At 55.2% G+C, this 16,410-nt stretch overlaps 1 protein-coding gene across 5 annotated transcripts in view; it reads right to left on the bottom strand.

Moving 5' to 3' along the window:
- Positions 1–16,410, bottom strand: part of AIFM3 (AIF family member 3) — a 108,512-nt gene that overhangs the window by 28,153 nt on the left and 63,949 nt on the right. For 4 of the 5 annotated variants that reach the window (XM_076055632.1, XM_076055636.1, XM_076055635.1 and 1 more), the window contains exons 9-13: positions 13,134–13,246; positions 8,210–8,296; positions 6,645–6,736; positions 2,677–2,730; positions 2,448–2,524 (exon numbers count right to left, since the gene is read on the bottom strand). In XM_076055632.1, the coding sequence (XP_075911747.1) occupies positions 2,448–2,524; positions 2,677–2,730; positions 6,645–6,736; positions 8,210–8,296; positions 13,134–13,246 (423 nt within the window). Of the gene's footprint in view, positions 1–2,125; positions 2,203–2,447; positions 2,525–2,676; positions 2,731–6,644; positions 6,737–8,209; positions 8,297–13,133; positions 13,247–16,410 lie in introns of all 5 variants that reach the window. The other variant, XM_076055634.1, reaches the window with a different exon arrangement.

Below are 16,410 nucleotides of genomic sequence, written 5' to 3'. Positions count from 1 at the left end.
CTTGTCTGAGAGAGACGTGGCCACCTCCATCCCTGGAGACACCACGGAGACACAGAGACACCCTGGAGACACAGAGACACAGAGACACAGAGACACCCTGGAGACACAGAGACACAGAGACACAGAGACACACAGACACAGAGACACCCTGGAGACACAGATACACAGAGACACCCTGGAGACACAGAGACGCAGAGACACCCTGGAGACACCCTGGAGACACGGAGACACAGAGACACAGAGACACCCTGGAGACACAGAGACACCCTGGAGACACCCTGGAGACACAGAGACACCCTGGAGACACAGAGACACAGAGACACCACGGAGAAACAGAGACACAGAGACACCACGGAGACACAGAGACACCCTGGAGACACCCTGGAGACACCCTGGAGACACAGAGACACAGAGACACCCTGGAGACACACAGACACAGAGACACAGAGACACAGAGACACCACGGAGACAGAGTGGGCCTTGTCCGAGAGAGACGCGGCCACCTCCATCCCTGGAGACACCACGGAGACACCCTGGAGACACGGAGACACAGAGACACAGAGACACAGAGACACCCTGGAGACACAGAGACACAGAGACACCACGGAGACACAGAGACACAGAGACACCCTGGAGACACGGAGACAGACAGACACAGAGACACAGAGACACCCTGGAGACACGGAGACACAGAGACACAGAGACACCCTGGAGACACAGAGACACAGAGACACCCTGGAGACAGAGAGACACAGAGACACCCTGGAGACACAGAGAAACCCTGGAGACACCCTAGAGACACAGAGAGACACAGAGAAACCCTGGAGACACCCTAGAGACACAGAGAGACACAGAGACACCCTGGAGACACAGAGACACAGAGAGACACAGAGACACAGAGAGACACAGAGAAACCCTGGAGACACCCTAGAGACACAGAGAGACACAGAGAAACCCCGGAGACACCCTAGAGACACAGAGAGACACAGAGACACCCTGGAGACACCCTAGAGACACAGAGAGACACAGAGAAACCCTGGAGACACCCTAGAGACACAGAGAGACACAGAGACACCCTGGAGACACAGAGACACCACGGAGACACAGAGACACAGAGAGACACAGAGACACAGAGACACAGAGACAGAGAGACACCCTGGAGACACAGAGACACAGAGACACCCTGGAGACACAGAGACACCACGGAGACACAGAGACACCCTGGAGACACAGAGACACAGAGACACAGAGACAGAGAGACACCCTGGAGACACAGAGACACAGAGACACAGAGACACCACGCAGACAGAATGGGCCTTGTCCGAGAGAGACGCGGCCACCTCCATCCCTGGAGACACGGGGTCACGGGGTCACGGAGACACAGGGTCACGGGGTCACGGAGACACAGGGGCACAGGGTCACGGGGTCATGGAGAGTGAGACACGGGGTCACAGGGTCACGGAAAGTGAGACACGGGGTCAAGGGGTCACACCAATGAATGATGACACCACCACCACGAGGTTGACTCCGGCTGCCATGCTGGCGATGGGGATGGCTTCGTCCCGTGACCTCAGAGTGGTGAGGAGTGGTGAGTGGTGGTGGTGAGTGGTGGTGAGGAGTGGTGGTGAGGAGTGGTGAGTGGTGGTGAGTGGTGAGTGGTGGTGAGTGGTGGTGGTGAGTGGTGGTGAGGAGTGGTGGTGAGGAGTGGTGAGCGGTGGTGAGGGGGTGGTGGTGAGTGGTGAGCGGTGGTGAGCGGTGGTGAGTGGTGGTGGTGAGTGGTGGTGAGTAGTGGTGGTGAGGAGTGGTGAGGAGTGGTGAGGAGTGGTGAGGAGCGGTGGTGGTGATGAGGAGTGGTGAGTGGTGGTGAGCGGTGAGTGGTGGTGAGGAGTGGTGAGGAGTGGTGAGTGGTGAGTGGTGAGTGGTGGTGGTGAGGAGTGGTGAGTAGTGGTGAGGAGAGCTCACCAATGAAGGACGAGCCCACGACACGAGGTTAGCCCCGGCGGCCATGCTCGCGATGCGATTGGCTTCGTCCGGAGACCTCAGGGTGGTGGTGAGTGGTGGTGAGTGGTGAGTGGTGGTGAGGAGTGGTGAGGAGTGGTGAGGAGCGGTGGTGAGGAGAGCTCACCAATGAAGGACGAGCCCACGACCACGAGGTTAGCCCCGGCAGCCATGCTCGCGATGCGATTGGCTTCGTCCGGAGACCTCAGGGTGGTGGTGAGTGGTGGTGAGTGGTGAGTGGTGGTGAGTGGTGGTGGTGAGGAGTGGTGAGTAGTGGTGAGGAGAGCTCACCAATGAACGACGAGCCCACGACCACGAGGTTAGCCCGGCAGCCATGCTCGCGATGCGATTGGCTTCGTCCGGAGACCTCAGGGTGGTGGTGAGTGGTGGTGAGTGGTGAGTGGTGAAGAGTGGTGAGGAGTGGTGAGGAGCGGTGGTGAGGGGCTCACCAATGAAGGACGAGCCCACGACCACGAGGTTAGCCCCGGCGGCCATGCTCGCGATGCGATTGGCTTCGTCCGGAGACCTCAGGGTGGTGGTGAGTGGTGGTGAGTGGTGAGTGGTGGTGAGGAGTGGTGAGTGGTGGTGAGGAGAGCTCACCAATGAACGACGAGCCCACGACCACGAGGTTAGCCCCCGGCGGCCATGCTCGCGATGCGATTGGCTTCGTCCGGAGACCTCAGGGTGAAGACTCCCTCGAGGTGGGCACCAGGGCAGGAGAGGACACGTGGCCTGGGGGTGTGACGTCACGCACACACGCAGTGACGTCACACGCACAGTGACGTCACACGCACAGTGACAACAACAACAACAACCGCCATTCGCCACTAAGTGGCGGTGACGTCACCACGACGCTTGTGCTAGGCTATGTGCACCTTGAGGGCTACCCTCGGGGCTACTCCAGAAACAACGAAAAGCCACTACGGGTGGCCACGTGGAATGTTCGAACGCTCACTGCGGAGGAGAGACTGCCACTCCTCTGTCGGGAGCTGGACCGGTACCGCCTGGATCTATGCGGCATTCAGGAGGTCCGGTGGACCGGCTCTGGCTCCTGCCACCATGAGGGGTGGACAGTCCTCTACTCGGGGCAGCAGACTGCCAAACAACAGGGTGTGGGTCTTCTTTTGAACAAAAGAATGAAGGGGGCGTGGGAGCGTGGCGGTGAGGTGTGGGAAGCTGTAAGCCCCAGGCTACTTTGGGCTCGCCTTCCCATCAACCGGAGGCGAGGAATGGTGGTCGTGGTTACTTATGCCCCCACCGAAGATGAACATCCGTGGAGGGATGCAGGCAAAGCCGATGAGTCAGATGCCTTCTATGACCTCCTGTCACAGGTGCTGGCTAAAGTGGCCCCTCGGGATAGAGTCATCATATTGGGTGACTTCAATGCCCGAGTTGGTCATGATACTGGCACCTGGTCTGGAGTGATTGGAGGGCATGGGCCAGATCAGCTCAATAACAACGGTAGGAGGCTGCTAGATTTTTGTGCAGCCCATGGGCTTGTAATTACCAACACGCTGTTCCGGCATCGGCGCATCCACACAACATCATGGATGCATGCCGGGTCCAAGCAAGAACATCTGCTGGACTACATAGTGACGGACCAGCGAATGCGAGCCCATGTCCTTGACACCAGGACCTACCGTGGAGCTGATCTGCCCTCTGACCATCGACTAGTCATCTGTAAGATGCGCCTGCCATTCTTCCACTCCGGTGGTGGGTGTACAACCAGGACCCCATTCCAACCTAAAGTGGCCTGGTCTCAGTTATCTGATGAAAGTTGCAAGCGAGAATTTCATCATCGCTTGCGGCTGGGATTGGCATCGTCCCCGACTCCTCCTGATGTCGAGGGTAAATGGGCGAGGTTTAGGACTGTGACTCATGCAGCTGCAATGGCTGCTTTGGGAACGCGGTCCAGACCTCCCCAGACACCCTGGCTGACAGAGGAGTTGTTCAGGATGGTTGAGAAAAAGCGACAGGCACACTGTCATCGGCTACAGAATCCCACGTCAGAGAATGAGGAGGCTTACCGCAGCCTTCGCTCGGAGGTTCGGAGAGCCGTGAGGCGCTGCAAGGATGGGTGGTGGTCGCGGGTTGCTGAGGAGATGGAGTCTGCCTCAGTGGCCCGTGATCACAAATCTCTATTTAACTCCATCAAAAAAGTAACCTGCAGCACCACACCTATTACCATCGTTAGGGGAAAAAACGGTGATCCAATTTCCGACCCCCAGGAACAGGTTCGCAGATTTGCTGAGCATTTCTGTGAGGTCCTGGGGGAGGGAAAATCCCTCAGCCAGGAAAACATCGTGGCACAAAGTGAGGATGACCCTGCTGAGGCTGCGGTGCCTCAAATATTGGATGAAGTCACCCCCTGTGAGTGGCTGGCTGAGGTGCCATCTGCTGAGGAAGTATTGAAGGCGATCCGAAGTCTGAGACCAGGAAAGGCAGCGGGCAGAGATGATCTCCCAAGCGAAATGCTGAGGGAGGGTGGCGTTTGTGCACAGACTGCCCTATATGACATCATAACAACAGTCTGGACCACTGGACAGGTTCCGCAGGATTGGAAGGATGCCCTGGCGGTCCCCCTTTTTAAGAAGGGGGACCGCATAGACTGTAACAACTACAGGGGCATCTCACTCCTCAGTGTGCCGGGAAAGGTCCTGGCAAGGATTGTTCAGCATCGCCTTGCCAGGCACGCTGAGGAGAGGCTTGCGGAGCCCCAATGCAGTTTCAGGAAAGGGCGGTCCTGCACAGATGCCATATTTTCTGTTCGTCTGCTACAGCAGAGGTGTAGGGAATTCCAACAAGACCTACATCTCTGCTTTATTGACCTGGTCAAGGCCTATGATACCATCAGTAGGCCTGGGCTCTGGGTCGTTCTTCGTGCTTTTGGAGTACCTGACCCTCTGCTCACGATCATTAAGGACCTTCATGATGGTGAGCGGGCCCGGGTAAAACTACGTGGCCGGGAGTCAGAGCCATTCCCTGTACACCATGGGGTGCGACAGGGATGTCCTCTGGCTCCCACATTATTTAACATCTATTTTGACCACGTAGTTCGTGAAGCCTTCAATAGCTGTACCGGGGGAATCTCCATATGGTACAGATATAATGGGAGGCTAATCGATGCCCGGGTGCGGTCAAGGGATGGCTCCCTATTGCTCAACCACGTTATGTATGCTGATGATTTGGTAATAGCTGCTCAGTCAGAGGAGGAGTTGGAGACGCTGCTGCTGAGACTGGAGCGTGCCACTAAGAGGTGGGGCCTTACCATCAGCCCCACCAAAACTAAGCACCTGCCTGGGTATTTTGTACCATCGGACACTCCACCCCCACAACTCCCAATCGGTGATGGGGCAGTTGTGGAGAGAGTGGAGAGTTTCCCATACCTGGGCAGTGTGCTTATGACTGGCTCCAGTTTAACAGCAGAGGTCTCACTCCGAATCAGTCGAGCGGCAATATATTTTCATCGGTTGCGTAACGCTGTGTGGAAGCTACCTGGTCTGTCGCTCCGCACTAAGCTTCAGGTCTTCTCGGCCACGGTCATTCCCTCCCTTCTCTACGCTTGCGAAACGTGGACCCCCCTAATGGAACATCTACGCCGGTTAGAAACATTTAGGCTGGCCTGCCTACGATCCATCCTGGGTTTAACCAGACTGGATTGTGTGAGGAGCTCACAAATCCTTGAAAGATCTGGGCAGGGTCCCATCGGTGAGCTCCTCCGGCAGGCAAGGCTGCGATGGCTGGGTCATGTAGCCCGCATGCCCAGCCACCGCATGCCGAAACAGCTTTTGTTTGGCCGGATTGAGGGGGCTAAGCGGGCGCGGCACGGTCTAGAGAAGAGATGGAGTGATGTGGTACAGGAGGACGTGGAGCTGAGTGGACTTGCCGATGACTGGTACCAGCGGTGTCAAGATCGGCCTCTGTGGAGGAGGCTCGTGAAGGATGCTACTGGGCAGTTGGAGGCAGTCGCCCTCCAACAACAACGGAGGGCGGAGGAGCGACGCTCACAACAACGAGCGGAGCGCCGGGTGGTTAAAGCACAGCAGGTTGGCACAGTAGGGGGCACAGGTGGTGCATCAGCCACTCATCTCAGTCAGTCGACCCGTGGCACCTGGGTCTGCCCCGTGACCTCCTGCCAGCGGGCGTTCGACACTTCACGTGGCCTCAGGGTGCACATAGCCTGGCACAAGCGTCGTGGTGACGTCACCGCCACTTAGTGGCGAATGGCGGTTGTTGTTGTTGTGTGAGTGTGTGTGAGTGAGTGAGTGGGTGAGTGTGTGTGTGAGTGATTGACTGAGTGTGTGAGTGACTGACTGAGTGAGTGTGTGAGTGAGTGTGAGTGAGTGGGTGAGTGAGTGAGTGAGTGGGTGAGCCTCACGTCGCCCCTGTAGCGATGAGGAGTTTGTCGTAAGTCAGCGTAGACCCCGAGGACAGAGTGAGTGAGTGAGTGACCGACTGAGTGAGTGAGTGTGTGGGTGAGTGAGTGGGTGAATGAGTGAGTGAGTGACTGACTGAGTGAGTGAGTGACTGACTGAGTGAGTGTGTGAGTGAGTGAGTGGGTGAGTGATTGACTGACTGACTGAGTGAGTGATTGAGTGGGTGGGTGAGTGAGTGAGTGTGTGGGTGAGTGAGTGAGTGAGCCTCACGTCGCCCCTGTAGCGATGAGGAGTTTGTCGTAAGCCAGCGTAGACCCCGAGGACAGAGTGACAAGCCGACTACGGATGTCTACGGACACGGCCTGGAGACACGGGGGGGGGGGGAGAGACAGGGGGGGAGAGACACGGGGGTGAGACAGGGGGGGGGGGGGGGGGAGAGACACGGGGGGAGAGACAGGGGGGAGAGACAGGGGGGAGAGAGACAGGGGGGAGAGACACAAGGGGGTGAGACAGGGGGGAGAGACAGGGGGAGAGACAGGTGGGGACAAACACAGGGGGAGAGACAGGGGGGGTGAGACAGGGGGTGAGACAGGGGGGAGTCACGGGGAGAGAGAGACACGGGGGGAGAGACACGGGGGGGAGAGACACGGGGAGAGAGACACGGGGGGGAGAGAGACACGGGGAGAGAGACACGGTGAGAGAGACACGGGGGGAGAGAGACACGGGGGGAGAGAGACACGGGGGGAGAGAGACACGGGGAGAGAGACACGGGGGGAGAGAGACACGGGGGGAGAGACACGGGGGAGAGAGACACGGGGGGAGAGACACGGGGGGAGAGACACGGGGGAGAGAGACACAGGGGGAGAGAGACACGGGGAGAGACACGGGGAGAGACACGGGGAGAGAGACGGGGGGAGAGAGACACGGGGAGAGAGAGACACGGGGGGAGAGAGACACGGGGAGAGAGACACGGGGAGAGACACGGGGAGAGAGAGACACGGGGGGAGAGAGACACGGGGGGAGAGAGAGAGAGACACGGGGGGAGAGAGACACGGGGAGAGAAACACGGGGGGAGAGACATGGGGGGAGAGAGACACGGGGGGAGAGACACGGGGAGAGAGAGACACGGGGGGAGAGAGACACGGGGGGAGAGAGAGAGAGACACGGGGGGAGAGAGACACGGGGAGAGAGACACGGGGGGAGAGAGACACGGGGGGAGAGAGACACGGGGGGAGAGACACACGGGGAGAGAGACACGGGGAGAGAGACACGGGGGGAGAGAGACACGGGTGACAAAGACAAAGATCCCCCGTATAGCCTGATCAGACTGTAGGGGCAAGTGCTGTTAGCGAGCAGCACCTATGAAGGCCGGAACTGTACACGAGGGGGTGGGTGGCCAGCACCACGCCCGACCGCCTTTGTCTCCCTAGTGGCGATGTTTACACACCGCACCAGGTACTCATTTGAGGCTGAGTCGACCTAGGGGAGAGGCCCGGGACCGGTTCAGATAATCGTCACTGGTGTTGGCCGTGAGCGGGAATCGAACCCGGGTCACCAGGTTCATAGCGCAGCGTAGCGCTAACCGCTACTACACTATCACGTGTGTGTATCACGTGTGTGTCACGTGATACACACACGTGTGTGTCACGTGATACACACACGTGTGTGTGTCACGTGATACACACACGTGTGTGTCACGTGATACACGCGTGTGTGTGTCACGTGATACACACACGTGTGTGTCACGTGATACACACACGTGTGTGTCACGTGATACACACACGTGTGTGTCACGTGATACACACGTGTGTATCACGTGATACACACGTGCTCACCTCCGTCCCCGTGAGCACGGTGATGTCGTGTTCTTGGTAGAATTCAGGAGGACGCAGGCTCATAGCCTCCGCTGTGGTGTCCATCATCTGGCACACAGTCACACAGTCAGTCACAGTCACACACAGTCACACACACACAGTGACACACAGTCACACACAGTCACACACAGTCACACACACACAGTGACACACAGTCACACAGTCACACAGTCACACACAGAGTCACACACATACACAGTGACACACAGTCACACAGTCACACACACACAGTCACACACACACAGTCAGTCACACACACAGTCACACACACACAGTCACACAGTCACACACACACAGTCACACAGTCACACACACAGTCACACACAGTCAGTCACACACACAGTCACACACAGTCAATCACACACAGTCACACAGTCACACACACAGTCACACAGTCACACACACACAGTCACACAGTCACACAGTCACACACAGTCACACAGTCACACAGTCACACACAGCCACACAGTCACACACACAGTCACACAGTCACACACAGTCACACACACAGTCACACACATACACAGTGACACACAGTCACACAGTCACACACACACAGTCACACACACACAGTCAGTCACACACACAGTCACACACACACAGTCACACAGTCACACACACAGTCACACAGTCACACACACACACAGTCACACAGTCACACACACACAGTCACACAGTCACACACACACAGTCACACAGTCACACACACAGTCACACAGTCACACACACAGTCACACAGTCAGTCACAGTCACACACAGTCACACACACACAGTCACACAGTCACACACAGTTACACACACACAGTCACACACACAGTCACACAGTCACACACAGTCACACACACAGTCACACACACACAGTCACACAGTCACACACAGTCACACACACAGTCACACAAACACAGTGACACACAGTCACACAGTCACACACAGTTACACGGTCACACACACACAGTCACACAGTCACACACACACAGTCACACAGTCACACACACACAGTCACACACAGTCACACAGTCATACAGTCAGTCACAGTCACACACAGTCACACACAGTCACACACACACACAGTGACACACAGTCACACAGTCACACACAGTCACACAGTCACACACAGTCACACAGTCAGTCACAGTCACACACAGTCACACACACAGTGACACACACAGTCACACACACAGTGACACACAGTCACACAGTCACACACAGTCACACAGTCACACACAGTCACACAGTCACAGTCACACACACACAGTCACACAGTGACACACACAGTGACACACACAGTGACACACACACAGTCACACAGTTACACACAGTCACACACAGTCAGTCACACACACAGTCACACACAGTCAGTCACACACAGTCAGTCACACACACGGTCACACACACAGTCACACACAGTCAGTCACACACACAGTGACACACAGTCACACAGTCACACACAGTCACACACAGTCACACACAGTCACATAGTCACACACAGTCACACACAGTCACACACACACAGTGACACACAGTCACACAGTCACACACAGTCACACACACACACAGTCACACACAGTCACACACACACACAGTCACACACAGTCACACAGTCACACACAGTCACACAGTCACACACAGTGACACACACACAGTCACACACACACAGTCACACAGTCACACACACAGTCACACACAGTCAGTCATACACACAGTCACACACAGTCAGTCACACACACAGTCACACACAGTCAGTCACACACAGTAAGTCACACACACAGTCACACACAGTCACACAGTCACACACACACAGTGACACACAGTCACACAGTGACACACAGTCACACACACACACAGTGACACACAGTCACACACACAGTCACACAGTGACACACATTTACACACAGTCACACACACACACACAGTCACACACAGTCACACAGTGACACACAGTCACAAACATACACAGTGACACACAGTTACACAGTCACACACACACACAGTCACACACAGTCACACACAGTCACACACACAGACACACACAGACACACACACACACAGTCACACACAGTCAGTCACACACAGTCAGTCACACACAGTCACACACACACAGTGACACACAGTCACACAGTCACACACAGTCACACACAGTCACACAGTTACACACAGTCACACACACACAGTTACACACACAGTCACACAGTGACACACAGTCATACAGTGACACACAGTCACACACACACACACAGTGACACACAGTCACACACAGTCACACAGTGACACACAGTCACACACACACAGTGACACACACACAGTGACACACACACACAGTCACACACAGTCACACAGTCACACACAGTCAGTCACACACACAGTCACACAGTCACACACAGTCACACACAGTCACACACAGTCAGTCACACACAGTCACACACAGTCATACACAGTCACACACACAGTCACACACAGTCAGTCACACACACAGTCACACACACAGTCACACACACAGTCACACACACAGTCACACACAGTCAGTCACACACACAGTCACACACACAGTCACACACAGTCACACACAGTCAGTCACACACACAGTCAGTCACACACACAGTCAGTCACACACAGTCACACAGTCACACACAGTCACACACAGTCAGTCACACACACAGTCACACACAGTCAGTCACACACACAGTCACACACAGTCAGTCACACACACAGTCACACACAGTCACACACAGTCACACACACACACAGTGACACACAGTCACACAGTCACACACAGTCACACACAGTCACACACAGTCACACAGTCACACACAGTCACACACACACAGTGACACACACAGTCACACAGTGACACACAGTCACACAGTGACACACAGTCACACAGTGACACACAGTCACACACACACAGTGACACACAGTCACACACACAGTCACACAGTGACACACAGTTACACACAGTCACACACACACACAGTCACACACATACACAGTGACACACAGTTACACACAGTCACACACACACACAGTCACACACAGTCACACACACACAGACACACACAGACACAGACACACACATGGGTCACAGTAGTAGTTAGTGCTAGTTAGTAGGAGTGAGTAGTAGTGGTAAGCTTGTTAGTGCTAGTTAGTGGTTGTTCATGGTAGTTAGCGCTAGTTATTGCCAGTTAGTAGTAGTTAGTGCTAGTTACTGCCAGTTAGTAGTAATTAGTGCTAGTTAGTGCTAGTTAGTGCTAGTTAGTGATAGTGTCACCTTGCTCAGCTTGGGCCTGTCGTGGGGGTGGAAGTGCTCACGAGTGAGTGCTAGTTAGTGCTAGTTAGTGCTAGTTAGTGCTAGTGAGTGCTAGTTAGTGCTAGTGAGTGCTAGTGAGTGCTAGTTAGTGCTAGTGAGTGCTAGTTAGTGCTTGTTAGTGCTAGTTAGTGCTAGTTAGTGCTAGTTAGTGCTAGTTAGTGCTAGTTAGTGCTTGTTAGTGCTAGTTAGTGCTAGTGAGTGCTAGTTAGTGTTAGTTAGTGCTAGTTAGTGCTAGTTAGTGCTAGTTAGTGCTAGTTAGTGCTAGTGAGTGCTAGTTAGTGCTAGTGAGTGCTAGTTAGTGCTAGTGAGTGCTAGTTAGTGCTTGTTAGTGCTAGTTATTGCTAGTTAGTGCTAGTTAGTGCTAGTTAGTGCTAGTTAGTGCTAGTTAGTAGTAGTTAGTGCTAGTTAGTAGTAGTTAGTGCTAGTTAGTGCTAGTTAGTGCTAGTTAGTAGTAGTTAGTGCTAGTTAGTAGTAGTTAGTGCTAGTTAGTGCTAGTTAGTGCTAGTTAGTAGTAGTTAGTGCTAGTTAGTGCTAGTTAGTGCTAGTGAGTGCTAGTTAGTGCTAGTTAGTAGTAGTTAGTGCTAGTTAGTGCTAGTGAGTGCTAGTTAGTGCTAGTGAGTGCTAGTTAGTGCTAGTTAGTGCTAGTTAGTGTCACCTTGCTCAGCTTGGGCCTGTCGTAGGGGTGGAAGTGCTCACGAGTGAGTGCTAGTTAGTGCTAGTTAGTGCTAGTTAGTGCTAGTTAGTGCTAGTTAGTGCTAGTGAGTGCTAGTTAGTGCTAGTTAGTGCTAGTTAGTGCTAGTGAGTGCTAGTTAGTGCTAGTTAGTGCTAGTTAGTGCTAGTGAGTGCTAGTTAGTGCTAGTTAGTGCTAGTTAGTGCTAGTTAGTCACCTTGCTCAGCTTGGGCCTGTCGTAGGGGTGGAAGTGCTCGCGAGTGATAGTTAGTGCTAGTTAGTGCTAGTTAGTGCTAGTTAGTGCTAGTGAGTGCTAGTTAGAGCTAGTTAGTGCTAGTGAGTGCTAGTTAGTGCTAGTTAGTAGTAGTTAGTGCTAGTTAGTGCTAGTTAGTGCTAGTGAGTGCTAGTTAGTGCTAGTTAGTGCTAGTTAGTGCTAGTGAGTGCTAGTTAGTGCTAGTTAGTGCTAGTTAGTGCTAGTGAGTGCTAGTTAGTGCTAGTTAGTGCTAGTTAGTGCTAGTTAGTCACCTTGCTCAGCTTGGGCCTGTCGTAGGGGTGGAAGTGCTCGCGAGTGATAGTTAGTGCTAGTTAGTGCTAGTTAGTGCTAGTTAGTGCTAGTGAGTGCTAGTTAGTGCTAGTTAGTGCTAGTTAGTGCTAGTTAGTGCTAGTGAGTGCTAGTTAGTGCTAGTTAGTGCTAGTTAGTGCTAGTTAGTCACCTTGCTCAGCTTGGGCCTGTCGTAGGGGTGGAAGTGCTCGCGAGTGATAGTTAGTGCTAGTTAGTGCTAGTTAGTGCTAGTTAGTGCTAGTTAGTGCTAGTGAGTGCTAGTTAGTGCTAGTTAGTGCTAGTTAGTGCTAGTTAGTGCTTGTGAGTGCTAGTTAGTGCTAGTTAGTGCTAGTTAGTGCTAGTTAGTCACCTTGCTCAGCTTGGGCCTGTCGTAGGGGTGGAAGTGCTCGCGAGTGATCATCGTCACCAGGCCGGTGAAGCCTTCCTGCCTCAGCGTCTCAGCACAAACCACACTAGCAGGTCCTGGGGGGCAGGGGGGGGCACGGGGGGGCACAGGGGGGGGCACGGGGGGAGGAGGGGGGCACAGGGAGGGGTACACGTCAGCCCATCTATTCTGTAGCCCGTGTCACTCACTCACTCACTCACCCAGTCACTCACCCACTCACTAACCCACTCACCCACTCACCCACTCACTCACCTACTCACCCACTCACTCACTCACCTACTCACTCACCTACTCACTCACTCACTCACCTACTCACCCACTCACCCACTCACTCACTCACCTACTCACCCACTCACTCACCTACTCACTCACCTACTCACTCACCTACTCACCCACTCACTAACCCACTCACCCACTCACTCACTCACCTACTCACTCACCTACTCACCCACTCACTCACCTACTCACTCACCTACTCACCCACTCACTCACCTACTCACTCACCTACTCACCCACTCACCCACTCACTAACCCACTCACCCACTCACTAACTCACTCACCTACGCACCCACTCACCTACTCACTCACCTACTCACCCACTCACTAACTCACTCACCTACTCACCCACTCACCCACTCACTCACTCACCTACTCACCCACTCACCCACTCACTCACCTACTCACCTACTCACTCACCTACTCACCCACTCACTAACCCACTCACCTACTCACCCACTCACTAACCCACTCACCCACTCACCCACTCACTAACCCACTCACCCACTCACTCACTCACTCACCCACCCACTCACTCACCCACTCACTCACCCACTCACCCACCCACTCACTCACCCACTCACTCACCCACCCACTCACTCACCCACTCACCCACTCACTCACCCACTCACCCACCCACTCACTCACCCACTCACCCACCCACTCACTCACCCACCCACTCACTCACTCACCCACACACCCACTCACTCACCCACTCACTCACCCACCCACTCACTCACCCACCCACTCACTCACCCACTCACTCACTCACCCACTCACCTACTCACCCACTCACTCACCTACTCACCTACTCACTCACCCACTCACTCACCCACTCACCCACTCACTAACCCACTCACCCACTCACTAACCCACTCACTAACCCACTCACCCACTCACTTACACACTCACCCACTCACTAACCCACTCACTCACTCACCCACTCACTCACCTACTCACCTACTCACCCACTCACTCACCTACTCACCCACTCACCCACTCACTCACCTATTCACCTACTCACTCACCTACTCACCCACTCACTCACCCACTCACTAACCCACTCGCCCACTCACTAACCCACTCACCCACTCACCTACTCACCTACTCTCTCACCTACTCTCTCACCTACTCTCTCACCCACTCACTCACCCACTCACTCACCCACTCACTCACCCACTCAACCACCCACTCACTCACCCACTCACTCACCCACTCACCCACTCGCCCACTCACTCACTCGCCCACTCACTCACTCACTCACCCACTCGCCCACTCACTCACTCACTCACCCACTCACTCACCTACTCACCCACTCTCTCACCCACTCTCTCACCCACTCACTCACCCACTCACTCACCCACTCACTAACCCACTCACCTACTCTCTCACCTACTCACCCACTCACTCACCCACTCTCTCACCCACTCACCCACTCACTCACTCACCTACTCACCCACTCACTCACTCACCTACTCACCCACTCACTAACCCACTCACCCACTCACTAACCCACTCACCCACTCACCCACTCACTAACCCACTCACCCACTCACCCACTCACTAACCCACTCACCCACTCACCCACTCACTAACCCACTCACCTACTCACCCACTCACTAACCCACTCACCCACTCACTAACCCACTCACCCACTCACTCACCCACTCACTCACCCACTCACTCACCCACTCACTCACTCACCCACCCACTCACTCGCCCACTCACTCACTCACTCACCCTCTCACCCACTCACCCACTCACTCACTCACTCACCTACTCACCCACTCACTCACTCACAGGGGTACGAGGGGAGGGGACGGGTGTGATGGGGGGACATGGGGAGACACGTGTGTGAGTTGTTTCATAGGTTGGTGGGTAGGTGGGTGGGTGGGTAGGTGGGTGGGTGGGTAGGTGGGTGGGTAGGTGGGTGGGTGGGTAGGTGGGTTGGTAGGTTGGTGGGTGGGTAGGTGGGTGGGTAGGTAGGTGGGTGGGTAGGTGTGTGGGTATGTGGGTGGGTAGGTGGGTGGGTGGGTGGGTGGGTAGGTGGGTGGGTGGGTAGGTGGGTGGGTTGGTGGGTGGGAAGGTGGGTGGGTGGGTAGGTGGGTAGGTTGGTGGGTAGGTTGGTGGGTGGGTAGGTGAGTGGGTGGGTAGGTGGGTGGGTAGGTGGGTGGGTAGGTGGGTGGGTAGATAGGTGGGTAGGTTGGTGGGTAGGTGGGTGGGTAGGTGGGTGGGTATGTGGGTTGGTTGGTGGGTGGGTAGATAGGTGGGTAGGTTGGTGGGTAGGTGGGTGGGTTGGTGGCTGGGTAAGTAGGTGGGTAGGTGGGTGGGTAGGTGGTTGGGTTGGTGGCTGGGTAGGTGGGTGGGTTGGTGGCTGGGTAGATGGGTGGGTAGGTGGGTGGGTAGGTGGGTGGGTTGGTGGTTGGGAATGTGGGTGGGTTGGTGGCTGGGTAGATGGGTGGGTAGGTGGGTGGGTAGGTGGGTGGGTAGGTGGGTGGGTTGGTGTCTGGGTAGGTGGGTGGGTTGGTGGGTGGGTAGGTGGGTGGGTAGGTGGGTGGGTTGGTGGTTGGGTTGGTGGCTGGGTAGGTAGGTGGGTAGGTGGGTGGGTAGGTGGCTGGGTAGGTGGGTGGGTTGGTGGCTGGGTAGGTGGGTGGGTAGGTGGGTGGGTAGGTGAGTAGATTGGTGGGTGGGTAGGTGGGTGGGATGATGGCTGGGTAGGTGGGTGGGTTGGTGGGTGGGAAGGTAGGTGGGTGCAGTCTAGTGGTGGAACAACACCGCTGACACCACAGCGGTGTGGGTGTTGTACCGCCCCCCTAGAGGGGCACGCTGTAGCGGCGTAGAGATACCACCAGCGGTGTGGGTGTTGTACCGCCCCCCTAGAGGGGCACGCTGTAGCGGCACAACGACACCGCTGACACCACACTGGTGTGGGTGTAGCACCGCCCCCCTAGAGGGGCACGCTGTA

Source organism: Petromyzon marinus, chromosome 72 (assembly GCF_048934315.1).
Source record: "Petromyzon marinus isolate PM22_M1 ecotype Great Lakes invasive population chromosome 72, UKy_Petmar_22M1.pri1.0, whole genome shotgun sequence".
NCBI lineage: Eukaryota > Metazoa > Chordata > Hyperoartia > Petromyzontiformes > Petromyzontidae > Petromyzon > Petromyzon marinus.
The sequence above is the reverse complement of the archived record's forward strand: the minus strand, read 5'-3'. Positions and strand labels throughout refer to the sequence as shown.